General features: G+C 37.3%; 1 protein-coding gene across 1 annotated transcript in view; it reads right to left on the bottom strand.

Annotated features, from left to right (window-relative positions):
- Positions 1-16,332, bottom strand: part of LOC117496982 (serine/threonine-protein kinase BRSK2-like) — a 103,426-nt gene that overhangs the window by 29,363 nt on the left and 57,731 nt on the right. The window contains 5 exon segments of the mRNA XM_034148864.1: positions 537-605; positions 1,707-1,740; positions 5,654-5,770; positions 8,941-9,081; positions 12,766-12,851. Coding sequence (XP_034004755.1) covers positions 537-605; positions 1,707-1,740; positions 5,654-5,770; positions 8,941-9,081; positions 12,766-12,851 — 447 coding nt within the window.

The following is a 16,332-nucleotide window of genomic DNA, read 5'->3' as shown; positions in this document are numbered from 1 at the left end:
TATTTTCAAAGCATTTCATATATTCATTGCTATCGGGATGTTAAGAGCCTTCCATGGAATATAACAAAAAGTGTTTCTGAAGTGAATTACCTACCCCACCTTTAATATCACTTTCAACTTATCATCTTTTAACACTTCAGTCTGCTGTCCTGCGATTATATGCCACAGTTTACCAGAGATAGTGAAAAAAGCACCACTTTGTTGAGAATCGAGAACAACTTTCAGGTATAGCTTTGAACCCTGAATCAAGGATATCAGATTTACACCATTACCTTCGTATAAGGTGATAAAATAATATAAAAGGAACAATTATATTCTAAACAAAAACATTTCTGATAGTGTGACATACTGATGTTAGCCTGACCACAGTACAATCTTTAAAAAATCCAGTTATTCAGTAACTCAACATTTAAACTACCGGATGACATAACTATAAAGTGGTCCAGTATTCATTCATTTGAAAAGCAGTATTTTTGATGGGACACTTCCACTTTAAGGAGTGAGTTCAGGTTATTTGCTGCAGTTTAGTCACTCACCACTAAAAGTGCAAACAGGATGACTCCGCAGCTCCATGCGTCTGCTTTCCTGCCGTCATACTTCTCCCCCTGAAACACAAACACACTCACATCACAACCTCTCCTTTTAATACTTTCACAAAACTGTAAATCACCCTGCTGCTCTGAGCTTTGGCTACTCGCTGTTCTTAATGGAAGAATCTGTATATAAATAGATAATCACACAACGTAACGTCAGTGATTTGCGAGGCTGATGCACTGCAGGAGTAATTTATGGACGAGGGTTTTTTTCTCCACCTCGTCTACCTGATTAGTTTCCTGAGTTTTAAAAAGTGACTTGGACAGGAATAGATCTGAGTTTAGACTTTAGTAACCAAGTACGATTACTTTTACGTCACGTGAGTGTTTTCTCTCAGTCTGTTACTTTATAAGTCTACTGCACTTTGGAAGCCACTATTGGTACTTTGGTATATTTTGATGTTACGGCTTTTTAATGCAGTAATATTACTTGTAAGAGAGTGCTTCTACACTGTAGTATTTTAGTTTTTTTGTAGTAAAGTAAAAGTTTTGTGGCTGTTGTTTTCTTTAAAAACATGTTCTTTTTTTTATAGAAAACTTGAAATCACTTTTTAAAAAACAGTGGTTATTTAGCGTTTTCTCTCCTTTTTTGGATAACCAAAACAGAAAAGGAATTGAGGAGAGTTACTGGGAGGAAAGGGGTCAGATTTTTCTACAGAATTCTTTTTGTAAATACAGAAACAAAAACAAGAACTGCATGTGTTTAAGCAGAAATAAAGTCTTGAGTGGCAGCAAACAGAAAATTGTGAAGGGAAATAACGAATCAGATTTGTCCAGTTTTCTACAAGAAAATGCAGAGACAAAAATGGCAAAAAAAGCACAACTGTATTTTAAATAGATAATAAATAAATAAAAAAGGTACCGATATGTGACACTCTTGTTTAGAAAACAAAAGATAAATTAAGAAGTGTAACAGGGGAAAAGAGAATCCGATTGGTCCCGTTTTCTACATAATAAACAGGAAGAAATTGAGATAGAAATGCACGGCTGCCTCCCAACCAGCTGATGATTTTAATCGTGTATAAAGTGAGTTTGTGAGAGCAGAGAGGATGCAGCGTGATGCAAGAGCCTCTCTGCAGAGTGCACGCAAGACACTGAGAGAGGAGCACTTACCCTGATCACCTCTGGGCAGGCGTAGTGCGGAGACCTGGAACACAAGCAGAAACATACTGAAAACAGCATTACACAACACACACACACACACACACACACACACACACACACACACACACACACACACACACACACACACACACACACACACACACACACACACACACACACACACACACACACACACACACACACACACACACACACACACACACACACACACACACACACACACACACACACACACACACACACACACACACACACACACACACACACACACACACCAAGGATGGAGGAGAATGTCTGAAGAAAATATGAAATGCTTTTCACCCAAAAAACCTTTTTTATTTCCTGACGTGGATTACTTTGTATTTAGCTAAGTGAGAGTTACATCACAGGAAATGTCCCCAATCCAAAATCCAGAGGATGCTCATCCTGTTGGATAACATGTGACACCGTTTCATCCACAGGGGAGGGAAGTTATTTAATCAAAATTAAGTTTTAACCGTGAGTTACGAGGCTGTTTTATAAGAGGATTTACATCCCGTCCCGTACGACATCTCAACACCTCTCTATCTGAAACCTCTGGTATGATTAACAGAAGCTAAACTAAAGATGATATACATTTATCTAAAAGTGTGTATCAGTTTAAGTACAATGACTGAGATTAAAGCATGCTTTGTGTTTCTGTTAAATACAAATCTATAGACTTGATATTCCCATGCCTTCAGAGAAACACACTGAAATCAGTATCTAACTTTCAATATACTAGTGTTTTTATTTTTGCATTATTTACTAAAGTTAATATTATTAATATTATTACTTATACATTGTATAATTATTATAATAATAATTATAATTATATTTTAATATTCATTCATTATATTTATATTGTTTCTTTATGTTAAAAAACTGCTTCTGGATTTAAGGAATATGATAAGGCATGTTTTTATGTTCTGTTTTATTTATACTCTCCTGTATGTTGAACAAAGCACATACTATACAAACTATATACATATATTAACTTATAAGGTAATAAATAAAAGTAAATAATATAAAGTAGCGTGTCAGGACTGGAGCTACAGACATGAAGTAAACTGCACATGATTTCCTCATCTTCTGAATAATAAAATGATAAAGTATTCCCACACTGCGAGGATCCATCCCAGCAACATGAAGCAGAGTGTGACGGCGTTTCACTGAAACTGAGTAAACACACTCCATCAGTGCCAGCGTCATGTTCATTATGCTAATGTGAACCAGTCCATGTGAAATACTCAAACACACTAACTGAGATCTAATGACACCACATGTTCGTCTGGCTGCAGGCGACGTCTGCGTCATCGTCACTCAGTAACATTTAATGAATTTCATTAACGTCACAGGAGGAGGAAGAGTCATGTGACCTGTTACTCACAGCAGATATGTACAGATCCATCAGAGGAGCTTCATAAACAACTGTTTGAATTAGTGAAAAGTAATCTGACGGATGGACTTTGCACTAACCTCTGTGTTATGTTGCATTAAAGTAAACTTTTAAACTTTACACGCATCTGCACACAGCCCCCGGCAATTATTCCACACAATTAGCAACGAGATTTAAATGTTAAGGTAATGGTAAGATCATGTGATCAGGTGAAACCAGTCAAAAGTGAACACGAGACTTGATTGAGATAAGACTAATTCACTGTTCAAAAAGCTCTTTATTTGTCTCGTACTGCCTGTGCTGCAGCACCTCTTTTCACCCTCTGTCTGAAACCAGAGCCCAGTCTGCTCTGATTGGTTAGCTGGCTGGCCCTGTTGTGATTGGTCAACCACTTAGAGATGTCCCGCCCCTTAGCCTATCATGTACAATGTGTTGGAACGCTAGCCAATAGAAGCATAGGGACGTCACTATGTTCAGGAAGTAAACAAAGGAGTCCAATGGAGGCGTTTCAGGCAAACCTATACAACACACTACAGCAGCCTTTTTTAAATCTGTTGAAAGAGCAGTTAGATTCATTCTGGATGAAAAAGAAACATTCTCTTTTCAACAAACACTGGTCAATTTTAACATAAATCTACGTAACATTATGACTTTTAAAACACCAAATTATTCTAACAATCAAACGTCTAGTGTGTCATAAGCTATTGTCTGTTTGCAATTGCATTTTATTGCATTTTATTGCATTTTATTGCATTTTATTGCATTTTATTGTATTTTTCTACTTCATGTTTAGTGTGGGGGAAACTTCTGTAGCCATGGAGAGTCAGGACTCAGAGAGACACGAGGAGAGCTGGAGCTTTGATGGCAAACACTGATGGTTTATTTGGAGTTACGGCCGGAGAGTTGACAAGACAGGTGGTGTGTCACGAGTTGACACAGCGGTTACCAAACCAATTCTGAAGAACTCTTTCTGTAGCTCGAGGTTTTAACTAGTTCGGAGTGTAATAATCAACATTCTTCATCAGCGAGACTAAACTATTATGGACCCTGAATCTAACTAGAGCTCTCGTCCATAGAAAATAATGTGCGGCAGGGAACCTTCGTCCCTGAACAGTAAACTGCCTCATGGCGGCTTGTGCTCGGTCATAGACTGGCAACAACAATGCGCCCAAGCTGCTCCTCCTTAAGAGAGATAGCAGCAATACCCAAGGCTGTAGACCTATGCCATGGGAAAGGAGACAGTGAGAAGAGAAAATGATGAACTGTGTCAAAGGTTGAATACCTAAGCAAATTATTCCCTAACATTTAGTATATTGTACGTTGCTTAGTTGGAGAAGACTTTAGATCCTTATTCGCAAAAATACGCTACGGCGATTCAGCAAATAACTAATAGCCTTTGAATTTTTTTTAGCAGTACAAGCACACTTACTGTAGTTTCATAGGAGTAATCACAATAAAAACTGAAATAGTAAGCACATTTGTAAAGAAAATAAGATGGATATTACAGAAAGTTCTCTGCTGCATTAGTGCCTGTATTTCTTTCATTAATAAGGATTATACTAAAGGCAGGCGGTTCATTTTGTAACTTCCTGTTCCTCTCGTGCTTCGTGCAGCACTTTTGGAGCCGGAGGACTGGAGTTTTATCTTTTCCACATCAGCGACTCAGAAACACATCGGACCAGCCGGCATCCTGCAGAGCTTTAAACAGCCTGAGGAACAACAAGCAGGACCTGAAACTGAACCTTTCTACTGTCTCCGGAACGGCTTATCACGACAGCCAAGACATGTAAGAGGAGACACTACAGTGGACATATTTAAAACATATTAAGCTTTCTTAACATGTCTGTTTTTCATGTGTTTTGGGAAATATTACAACAGTTTTTCCTAAAATCTATTTGTATATTCCTTTCCCGATATTTAACTTTACTTTTTTGGAATTTGTTCAATCTTTTTTTAAATGTCTTAAATATTACAACTTTTTTTCTAGAAAATTCTAATGTTATGGTTATTTTTCATGATATTTGATCACTTTTTATTAGATAACAAATCTGAATTAATAAACATAATCTTTAGAAATATTACAAGAGTTTTTACTAAAAATGTAATATATTTATTTCTCCAGATATTTCACTTTAATCATATTTTCCCGACTTTAAATCATCAAATATTACAACCTCTTCTAATCTAATCAGCTTTCATTCTTGGTATTTGAATGTATTTTTTCAACTATTGGTCACCAAATAATACAACCTTTATCTATAAAAAAAAATCGGATTATTTTATGGTCTAAATATCAAACATTTTATTGAATTATTACCACTTTTAATCAAATGTTTTTCTCAAAATTAGACTTTCTCCTCATCTCTCAGCAGAAATCTCCATTCAGTAGCACTTACACACACCAAACCAAATACACTTTCATTCCTTTCTACATTGTAAAGCTTTTCACACCCTTCACATACTCATTAATACACACTTTGTTAATGAAAACATGCAGACGATTTGAGGTTTCACTGACCCGCAGCTGGTCTCCAGCAGACTGTCCCCGACCTGCAGAGACGCCATGCCGAAGTCTGCGATCCTGATGTTGTTCTTCTCGTCTAACAACAAGTTCTCGGGCTTCAAATCTCGGTGGCTGCAGAGGGAACAGAGAAGACATTTTACATTTTGAACCTCTCAAAAACATCATGTGCGATTTCCTGTTTTGGGCTGTTTCATAGTATGGACGAATGTGTATATGTCCAATTTTTCATTTGGACCCGTGAAGAATTCTAAGATAAATAAAAAGTCTCATTTGTGTTCGGATATCTAAGACATACGATATTAAAAGGAAAATGGACTTGCTGAACATTACTCAAAGTCATTTTGCTTCCTATCCAAAACATCCCTCACTTTTGGAACAGCTCTGTAAGTGGAAGTCCTCTTTTGTGGAAGAAGTATATGGAAAGATTAATAAAAGAACACACAAAGTAGCAGAAGATTTTATCACGTAAGAGTCTGAGAAATCCTTGTTATTCAACCAGACTTATAAAAGCAGAGACAAAGACTGATCTATTCCTCAGAGATTGGCCGTGAACCTGACGACCATTTAGCTTTCTCTCCTTTGTTGGACTTTCATTTGAAATTATATTTGAATACCTTCTGACATTTGTAGTCACTTATTTCTTCAACCTTTCAAGGCGGAAACAATTAGTGCTGAAAGGATTCACACCTACGCCGTGCTAAAATCTATTTAATTAAAGGTCATCTATCATGCTATTTTTAGGCAATAGCATAGGTCTCAGATATATAAAAAAATATTAAAAACATGTCTATGAAGTGTTTTGCTCAAAATAACAAACAGATCAGCCATTCTAGCCATGCCTCATATCCCTCTATTTCACTTCCTGTTTCAAAAGTGCTGATTTGGGGTATAAAGCTTTTTTATTTTTAAATTGATAACAAATAAAAAAGGAGGGGGCTGAGCTCATGCGGGACCCGGCAGCTACTGTCTAAACTAAATGCTGCTGTGATGAAACGCCATATCATGGATTATCAAGGATTATTTCTGAAACAGTATGGAGCTCAAAGGCTTTCTCTCTTGCCGGTTATACCACAAGGTGAGTTCCTTTTTATTTCCTGCTTCTTCACACACATGCTCTCCAGTACAGGTCAGCTCTGAGTGTTAGCGATGCTAATGTAAACACCGACCATATTACGTCCAAAATAGTCGGGCATTGTTTCTGATAGGGCCGTGGGTGTAAAGCCAGCCTACATTTCCGATATTACGTCATATCGGACGCAAATCTCGATCAGCTCCGTTGTAGCCCCGTTTTTAGAGATTTGGGTACGGAGGAAAAAAGAGAGGGTTTTATTTTCTGACGCTGCGTGAATTCCCTGACACACCAGGGACACATATTTATGTATAAAAGACATCAAAAAGTGCATTTTGCATGATAGGTCCCCTTTAATGTCCAATAATCAAGAACTGACACACTCCAGGTTTAAAGGAGGTTCAGGATAACAGATACAAGATATGAAGATAGAAAGGAAGAAATACTCAGATTTTTTATTTAATTAAGAGTAGTAGTTTTCTCTTTTTTTTCCAAATCTGTTATATATTTGCTATAACTTTCATTTTTTATTTTTGAACTTAATTATTATAATTGTTTGGGCATTAGTCAAACATTTTTGAAAAATATAAACAGTTTTCCCCCCAAAAAAAAACTATATTTATATATATATATGTATAACATATAGCCATATATAAATATTTAACTTTGTTTTCTTTTTTAACACAAATACTATAATATTTAAATATTACAACTTATTTCAACAATATATTTCTTACTCCAGATATATCCCTTTTCTCATAGTTTTTTTTATAATAATTATTAGAAGATAATAATATGTAGTAATTAATGTTGCATTAATAAATCCATAACACACAAAGGACTGTTTAGGTCCTGCAGACTTGTGTGTTTTCTAACTAACTAAATTCTGTAAAGTCTCTGAATGAGTGTGCTGAATATTCCCCCCTGCAGTCCCTCAGTATTCTCATGATCTGAACCATAAAGAAGGTGTCTCTCTGCCCGTCTCTCTCTCTCTGTTTGCTTCTGCCGGATAAATGATCTCTCTTTGTGTCAGATTGGAAAGTGTTTCTCCCAGACTTCATAATTCACATGCAGTTTGCAGACAACGGTCCGTCAGCGGTGATAAATCAGGTGCAGCAGCAGATATTTGTGTAAATTCACACCCCCCCACCACCCATATTTTGTGCCTCTAAACAGAAATACATATTGTATGAGCCCACAAATTATCAGCCCTGACATTTCTGTTTCCCGTTTGGCCTGCACTAAATCACTAAACCTAAAGAAGGCTTGCACATCCTGTGTGTTTATTTTTAATGACCGTTAGGATTACGGCTAAATGCTTGATATTTATTGTTGTACATGAATAAGTTCTGCCAACATATAGAATCTACTATCAGAAAATCCTTCAACCAATACTAGATATTGATATAGTACTTGTCTAAGTATTTCATTATTAATTATATTTCCAAATTCATTGTCTATCATTCTTCATGAGACTATTTAATGAGACTACATTAACTAGCTATCATGCATCTTGTGTACAAAGGGGATCCCCAGAGGTGACTTGGTGTGAATAAAGTCATACTATTAATATAACAAATAGTATGATCAAATACGATAATAAATACGTATTTTGATGAATATAAAATCCTTCTGATAGCCATTGTAATGTTTTATTGAGCTAATACACAACGTTAACTGCAGGGCGATTTATTTACAACCCTATTTATGATTTTATGAACAGTAAAAGGCTAATTAATATTCATTTTCATTCATTATTGTTGACACCCGTACTAGCTCTTACTAATTACGCTTTTCCACTGCAGGTTTTGGTGCGGTTTGGTTTTGGTCGACCCGCTCTTTTTTGCTTTTCCACTAGGGGTAGTACCGGCTCACGGGTACATCGAGGTTCCAAGCGAGCTGAAAATATGCTAAACTAGTGACGTAAACACTCCCGACTGCTGATTGGTCAGAGAGAATCGTCACAATTGTTGCGCGAGATAATCCCCAAGCGTTGCATACAGTATATCAATCACCATTTTAAGAACCCTGGTAATGTGGTGCCCCGTTTGAGTCAAACTACAGTCATCACTATCGACACGTAAAGTGAAGCAGATAATCCCACCAAAAACATACCGTGTGAGAAAGAGCCAAAAGAAAAGTACAACGTTGAATATAACTGAACTAAAATGATGTATATTCTCCAAGATGTTTGTGTGTAAAGTTTACGCACCATATAGAGTGGCTGTGGCAGAAGTCCAGCGCGGAGATGATCTGTCTGAAGAACTTTCTGGCCTCTTTAGGTGTTAGTCGGCCCTTTTTCACCAGGTAGTCGAACAGCTCCCCCCCCGACACATGCTCCAGCACCAGGTACCTGCAGAGGGAAACACAAACATGTCAGCGAGGGAAAAGGACTGTATTTTCAGTAAACTCGTGCAAGTATTAAGGATTAAGGGTTATTTGTTAACTGAAGTTTTAACCTAAAGTAGTTGACAGCTCTAAAAGACAAAATGTCTCTTTTAGGGTTTGTACATTAAGGATATTTTAAGATCATATCTTTAAATAATAACTTTAGTTGAATTAAAAGAAAAAAGAAAACTGTAAAAGGTGTATGTTAAATAAGAACTATTATTTAAGTCACATAATTAGGAAAAAGGATAGATACATGGAGGAGAATAAAAGTAAACAAGCACAATATAAATAGCGAAACACAAATAAAATAAAAAGGCATCACTGGAGCAGAAAGTAGAAATGAAGATGAAATTAAAAAGATAACTGTATAGATGAATGTCAAATGAAGGTCATTTTAGTAGAATAAAAAACAAATAAATAAATAACTGTAATATAATTAAAATAATATGGTAGCATAAAAAGAACAAAATAGGTATAACTTTAGTTGGAAGATAACTATAGTGCATTAAATAAAATAAGTGTAGTAGAATAACATCAAAAAACTCAAAGTACACTGTAGTAATATTATAATAAAAAAGGAATAGATAACTATACTAGAAAAATAAGGAATAAGAAATGTTACTAGTAAATAAGACCCAAGTTCCCATCAGCAAAAACACGTGGGTTTGCTATCCTTGCTCCAAAATGGTGGAATGAGCTCCCCACTGACATCAGGACAGCAGAAAGCTTACACATCTTCCGGCGCAGACTGAAAACTCATCTCTTTCCACTCCACTTCGAGCAATAAAAAAAATAAAAAAATAATAACTTAGATACTAACTAAGCACTCATATACTAACAGAGCACTCATATACTAACTAAGCACTTACCAGCGACGTGCAGTCAGTGGAGGCAGGGGAGGCAGAGCCTCACCTGTCATACTCCAATGTAACGGAAAAACAATTAAAGAAAAACTAAATAGTAATAATAATAAAATGTCTCCACTGATCTTGTGTAAATGTGATTTCTGTATGATTCCAATCGCATTTTATAGTCAAAATCAGCAAATTTGCCGAGCTCCGCTACGGGAGCGATGAGAAGTGAGGCAGGCACGAGCTCTGCCTCTCGTAAGCCCACAGTAACTTGCTGGAGCGCGGGCACTAATTTAGCGCGGCCACTTATTTTGTGAGCGCGCTCAAGTCATTTACTGTGGGGTAAGGTGAGGCACAGATGAGATCTGCCTCACCTCAGAATGCGTCACCCCACAGAAACTGGCTGGAAAGCGGGCCCTAAGCGCATGCCTGTTCCCATCTCACTGTAGGTCACCAATGTAATGTTTGTAGATCCCTTTATTACATTTATCCTCGCCATCCATAGTCTCTAAATAACTTATTTCACGTATATATGATATTTAGGCTCGCTACACATATACAACGGCAATGAAAAAATCACAAGGGGAGGCAGCCATAACCTCTGCCGCACTGAAGGGGGCGCACGTGAGCCCACAGGTTCTTGTTGCTACTGTTATTCTACCGCAAACAACAAACTAGACTTTTGAAACTACAGGAAGATAAGGAGGACTTTTACAAAAAAGTAATAGAGATTGTTGTCCAGAAGGATAGCATGGACTTCTATTCATCTTCAAGTCAAGGTAAGACCACAACTGTAATGAAAATGGGATCTTACTTAGAAAGAACAATCCAATATTTAGATTTTGGGTATCCTTTTGTTGATCGGTCTGTTTAAAATTAATCATAGCATCAGACTAAAAAAGCTTTTGAAAATAACAGAATATTTCGATTAAGGTCAAAATAGGCTATAATATTTGTAAATCTGACTCTGAAAGAGTCAGTGCCTCACCAGCCATGAACCTCACCGCACGTCACTGGCACTTACATATTAACAAAGCACTTATATACTAACAAAGGACTGGCTTATCTAAAGCCAGTTGAGTAGCACTTGAAATGTTTTGGCTCTATGAAACCTGATGTACTTATATGATTCTGTTTTCTTCAAGTTTGTATCTTCTTGGTCGAATGCACTTATTGTAAGTCGCTTTGGATAAAAGCGTCAGCTAAATGAAATGTAATAATGTAATGTAATATAAGTGTAAAAGAGGGGGCAGCAATTTCCCTTTGAAACAAAGTCTCAAAAAACCCCAGTAAAGTAACAGAACTTAAAAACTAAACTACCTCACCTTCGGGAGTAAATATCCTTAATCCCTAAATTAATTTCTCCTCAGAATAAAGGAGGCATTAATAAAAATAATTGAGTCATAAACTAGTATTTGTACACGACATGCTGAAGTTACCATATTGATTCTTAATGTAAATCCTGCAGAAATCCCTGCACTGTGTTAAGAGTGTGTGCCTGCGGTTTCAAATGTTTTATCTGTGTTCATTTTTCCCGGAGACATCCCTGATCCTGCTCCTGCCGCACGCTCCCCCTGCCAATGATTTATTAGCAGATTAAAGGATCTACTCGAGCGTTTTCTCCTCAAATTAGAAACGTGTGATTTGTGAAATTTCCCCCCGCAAACTGTTGACCATCCGTCCCTGTCCCTGCAACATTAAGAAAACAAATTCCCGCTCCGTTTGACGCCGCTGCCTTTATCAATTATTGAACATCGCATTAAGCCATGCCACTGGAGCGCAGCGGCCGCACGCAGCAGATTAATGTGTGCAATAAAACAGGATATACATTACAGATACACGGGAGAGGAGGACCAATAAAGCATCCCATGCCTTCATAAAACACACAAGCAGCTGCATGGAGGAACCGTGCACCAGTATGTGTTAACATGTTCTGCAGGGCACATCATTTTCATATCTTATAGATGTTGTTTGTTAGCTCAACTTCAATCTGAACTGTTCGCACACATTTTAAAGAGGCCCGGTTCTGTTTTCAGGGGTTTTTCCCTTTCCTGTAGTTTGTTCTACAGGATAGGTGTGTATGTCTAGTTTGCTAACGTTAGTGCAGGTCGCCACTGGATTGGATGGAATTTAGCAACACAGACTTAGCGCTTCTGTCCTGGTCTAAAGACATTCTTAGTCGATTAAAACAAGATTTTGTCCATGGTTAATTTAATCTACAGATCTGTAAAACTTATTTTATACTGTACCCAGGCAACTCTTCACTTTCAGTCTAATCTACTGAAGAAATACAAGTCCAATAAGAACAAACTACTTTACCGAAGTTAGGCTTTTAGAAATGTAATGGTATATTCACAGAAATGTTGTACCAATCAGTTTGTGCAAAATATAAACTCTAACTACAAAAGATAAAATATATTGGGGAAATACACACCGTTGGCCATCGGGAGCAACTAAGGGTTCAGTATCTTGCCCAAGGACACATCGACATGTTGTCGCCCCAAATATAAATTGTATTTTATTGTCAGTTAACCAATCATCTCTCAGAGGGGTGTGGCCAGCAGCAGCTCATTAGCATTTAAAGCTACAGACACAGAATCAGCACTTTTGAAACAGGGCTGAAACAGAGGGGATTATGGGATGCTACAATGATCGGTTTGGTGTTTGGAGCCAAACACTTCAGAGACATGTTCTGTATATATCTGAGACCTATAATATATTGATGAAAAAGAGGATATTAGGGGACCTTTAAATTAAGAGTTACAGTGTGCATGCAGAAGGACAGATGTACTTACAGGTATTTCTTATTTTCATAGACGTCGTGCAGCTTTAAAACGTGGGGGTGCTCTATGAGTTTCAGAATGGCTATCTCCCGCTCCACCTGCAGAGAAACACAGGAGAAATAATCAGTTACACAAAAACACTCTGGGAAACAGACAGGACTGTTTTACTGGGCACCAAAATAATATTATCTCAAATTTGGAGTGGAGCTCTGCCATGATAATCCAATGAGATCCACGAGTAAACAGCAGCATTTTTTTTAATTGACAGAATCAGAAATGTATTTGACCCGCCGTAAATTGGGTTTTGTGACAGTTTCTGCATTTTAGAATAAAATAAAAGATACATTAAGACAAAGAGATAGGTTAGTTGTTGAGAATTGATGTTCATTATGTGTGAGAATTAAAGATGTATCTGTGTTGGTGAACTGTATTGTTTCCTTCTTATTTGTTGATAGTTATTTTATGTATTGTAGGTTTGACATTAGTCCAGTTTGACAGCCGGCCTCTGATCAGGATGAAAGTGGTTGGCAGCTGTAATTCAAATTCTGACCCTAGAGGCCGAACAACGAGCGATGTATCGACGTGAGTTTGTTGAGGATGTCGGATCAGTGTAACACGTTTCTGTTGAGAGAATCAATGGGTGTGAATCAGTGAGGATCGTTAACAGGTAATCAAACTGATCTCTGCTGAAACATCTCATTGATTTCAGATTCTCATCTCTGACGGGATTTAAATCACAATCAGTCATCTGACAATTATCATGCATCATATTTCTACAGTTAGATTAAAAGGGTTTGGGGACTTCTTTAATACCACTCGGATTGAAATTAATCAGGTATTCTCCTGTAGTGTGTTCTATAGGTTTTAGTGCATGTAAATGGTCTGCAAGGGCTAAAATCCCTGTGTGTCCCCCCCCCTGCCTGAATCGCCTCCATTGGACTTCTTTCTTTACTTCCAGGACATAGTGACATCACTATGTACCACTCACTCTACTATTGGCTAGCGCTCCAACACATTGTACCCGATAGGTTAAGCAGTTGACTATCACAACAGAAGAGTTTATAGACACAATTATTATTCTTCATTAGCCCACAAAATATATTTATTTAAACTCATAACAAAGCTGGTATTTTTTTGTAATTTTTAAGGAGTAACTTCAGGATTACTGCAGTTTAAAGCAAGTTGGATTTATGACTTTTTAATACCAATCTGGGTAAAAAATTAAGACGACTTGAATGCATTTTTTACACAGAAATGTATTTTTTTTTTAATCATAATTTCCAACTTGCCAGATAATTGTTAAGTATTTTGTAAGACAGATGTACTTTTATCTTTATTCAGATACTGTTGTATTTTTTTTCTCCCATTTTGACAATTACTTTCTTATCTAACATTACAAGTAAGTAATTTGTTATTAAAATCTATGTTTTGCTATGAAGTCTATGCTTTTGCTCTATAAAATCGCAGAAAATAGTAAAAAAAACTTCCATCGTAGTTCCTCAAAGTCCAAGACAATGTGTTTAAATATCTTGTTATCTGAGTCCAAAATTACAAATTCACTTGAATGTGATTTAAAACAGAGAAAGGCAATACATCTCAATTTTCTGACATTTTTACATAAGAAATCAATAAATGAATGGATTATTCATCTTTGAACCTAATAAATGTATTCTAAAATGTGAACATGTTTCCCCTGCAAGAAGCAGCTAAATCCACATCATAGCTTTAATAACCCAGACTCCCACCTGTGATATGACTAATATCTGTGATGCGTTCAGGTGCAGAGCATCAGCCCGTCCTCCTGCCATCTGATTTAATTACCCTCGACATCATCTCCTCATGTAGATGCACGGCGGAGGCTAATTAAACACATGTACCAGGAAAACACTCGTTCAGCCCCCTGCCCTCCGTGTGTGAGCAGCCACATTTATTAAGCTCCATTATGACCCATATGGCTCTTTAATATGTGTGATAAAGTGTGTGTGTGTGTGTGTGTGTGTGTGTGTGTGTGTGTGTGTGTGTGTGTGTGTGTGTGTGTGTGTGTGTGTGTGTGTGAGAGAGAAGGGTACGGGAGAAACATGATGGCTGTACAGCAGGAGGACAGCATAAAAAAGAAGAAACTAGAGGTCACTTTTAAAAGAAACCATTTTTAAACTTGGCCAATATCTCTGGATTTTCCATAATTTCTGTGAAAAAAAATGACCTGAAATGTTTAAGCGTAATGGAAGATGATGCACTTTTGCATTTTGCATATTGCTAAAATAAAAAAATAAACATAACACATCCCAATAATGGTAATGATGGGGCGCTATTGTGTTCATTTTCAGGTTCATATTTGTAATTTGTGTCGGGGGGGGGGGGGGGGGGGGAAACACAGGGATGTTAGCTATATAACACAGGAGAGGAAAAACCATTACAAAAAATGATAGGGCCTCTTTAAATGAGTTAAATAAGAACAGAAAATAGGCTGCTCAGGTGCAACTTCTCCATGTTTGTTCAACCTTATAATTCTGGATACGTAAGCAGCGTTGAAGTGTGAAGTGCGACAGCTGGAGGAGTGATGTGACCTCTGAAGGAGATCTGTGTCGTACAGTGACTCAGGCTTTGCAGTATAGACGGCTTCATGCTCAGTGAGTCAACTTTGCGACACGTCTTTACACACACCGACCTTCACTGGAGAGCAAAGGAGAAACTGGTGTGGTGCTAGATCTGTCTCTATTATTGACAATCGTTGTGTAAATGCAGACATAGACTACTACTGCATTCACATATATATATATATTTTAATATAGGAATTTGTTTGTATATTTGCAAGTTTGTGTTAAATTAGCTTATATTAGTTCATACAGTATGTTTTTTTTGCATTTATGGAAGGTGTTTTACATTGACATTTGCACATGTATCTTGGATTTGTTCACACAATTAATATGAGACATATTGACTTCCATATATGGTACTAATGAAAAACACATATTCTGCAAGTTCACACAAACACACACTCAGTCAGAAACTGTCATATCAAACACATGCTGCATCTTGCCTTAATATGCAAAACATATTGTGTATCATGTGACCGTGCTCTAGTTCCTTTATAGCCTAATGTTAGCCGCCTTTAGCTTAGCGGTGGTGACGTGAAGTCATGTGACCGTGCTGTATTTCCTTTATAGCCTAATGTTAGCTTTTTACTTCAAAAATCATAAAGTGGTGTTAATACTTGGAGATGATCCTGCTGAACAAAACGTATAAGTATCATAAACGTGTGTTTGCTAGTGGAGTTAAGTTTCTGCAATAACCCAAAATCACATGGAGAAATCCAATTGAACCAGGGAGATGATGGTTAGTGCTAGATCGTATACCTCCTGGGTTTTAGGCGGCGGAAGTGATGTAATCGTGGATGAGAAGTCGGCAACTTTTGCAGCAACTGACAGCACATCTGGTAGTAAAAGTAGACACATTTAATTTAGTTTTGCATGGGCTCTTTGCGACTCTGGAGTCCTGCAGGAAACCGGAGGACAGTGAACAGGAGTGAGAGGGAGCACACTCCTAAAAAATCTCCCACCTTTTTTTAAATAAACCTCG

This window comes from Trematomus bernacchii, unplaced genomic scaffold (genome assembly GCF_902827165.1).
Source record: "Trematomus bernacchii unplaced genomic scaffold, fTreBer1.1, whole genome shotgun sequence".
In the NCBI taxonomy this organism is placed as follows: domain Eukaryota; kingdom Metazoa; phylum Chordata; class Actinopteri; order Perciformes; family Nototheniidae; genus Trematomus; species Trematomus bernacchii.
The sequence above is the reverse complement of the archived record's forward strand: the minus strand, read 5'-3'. Positions and strand labels throughout refer to the sequence as shown.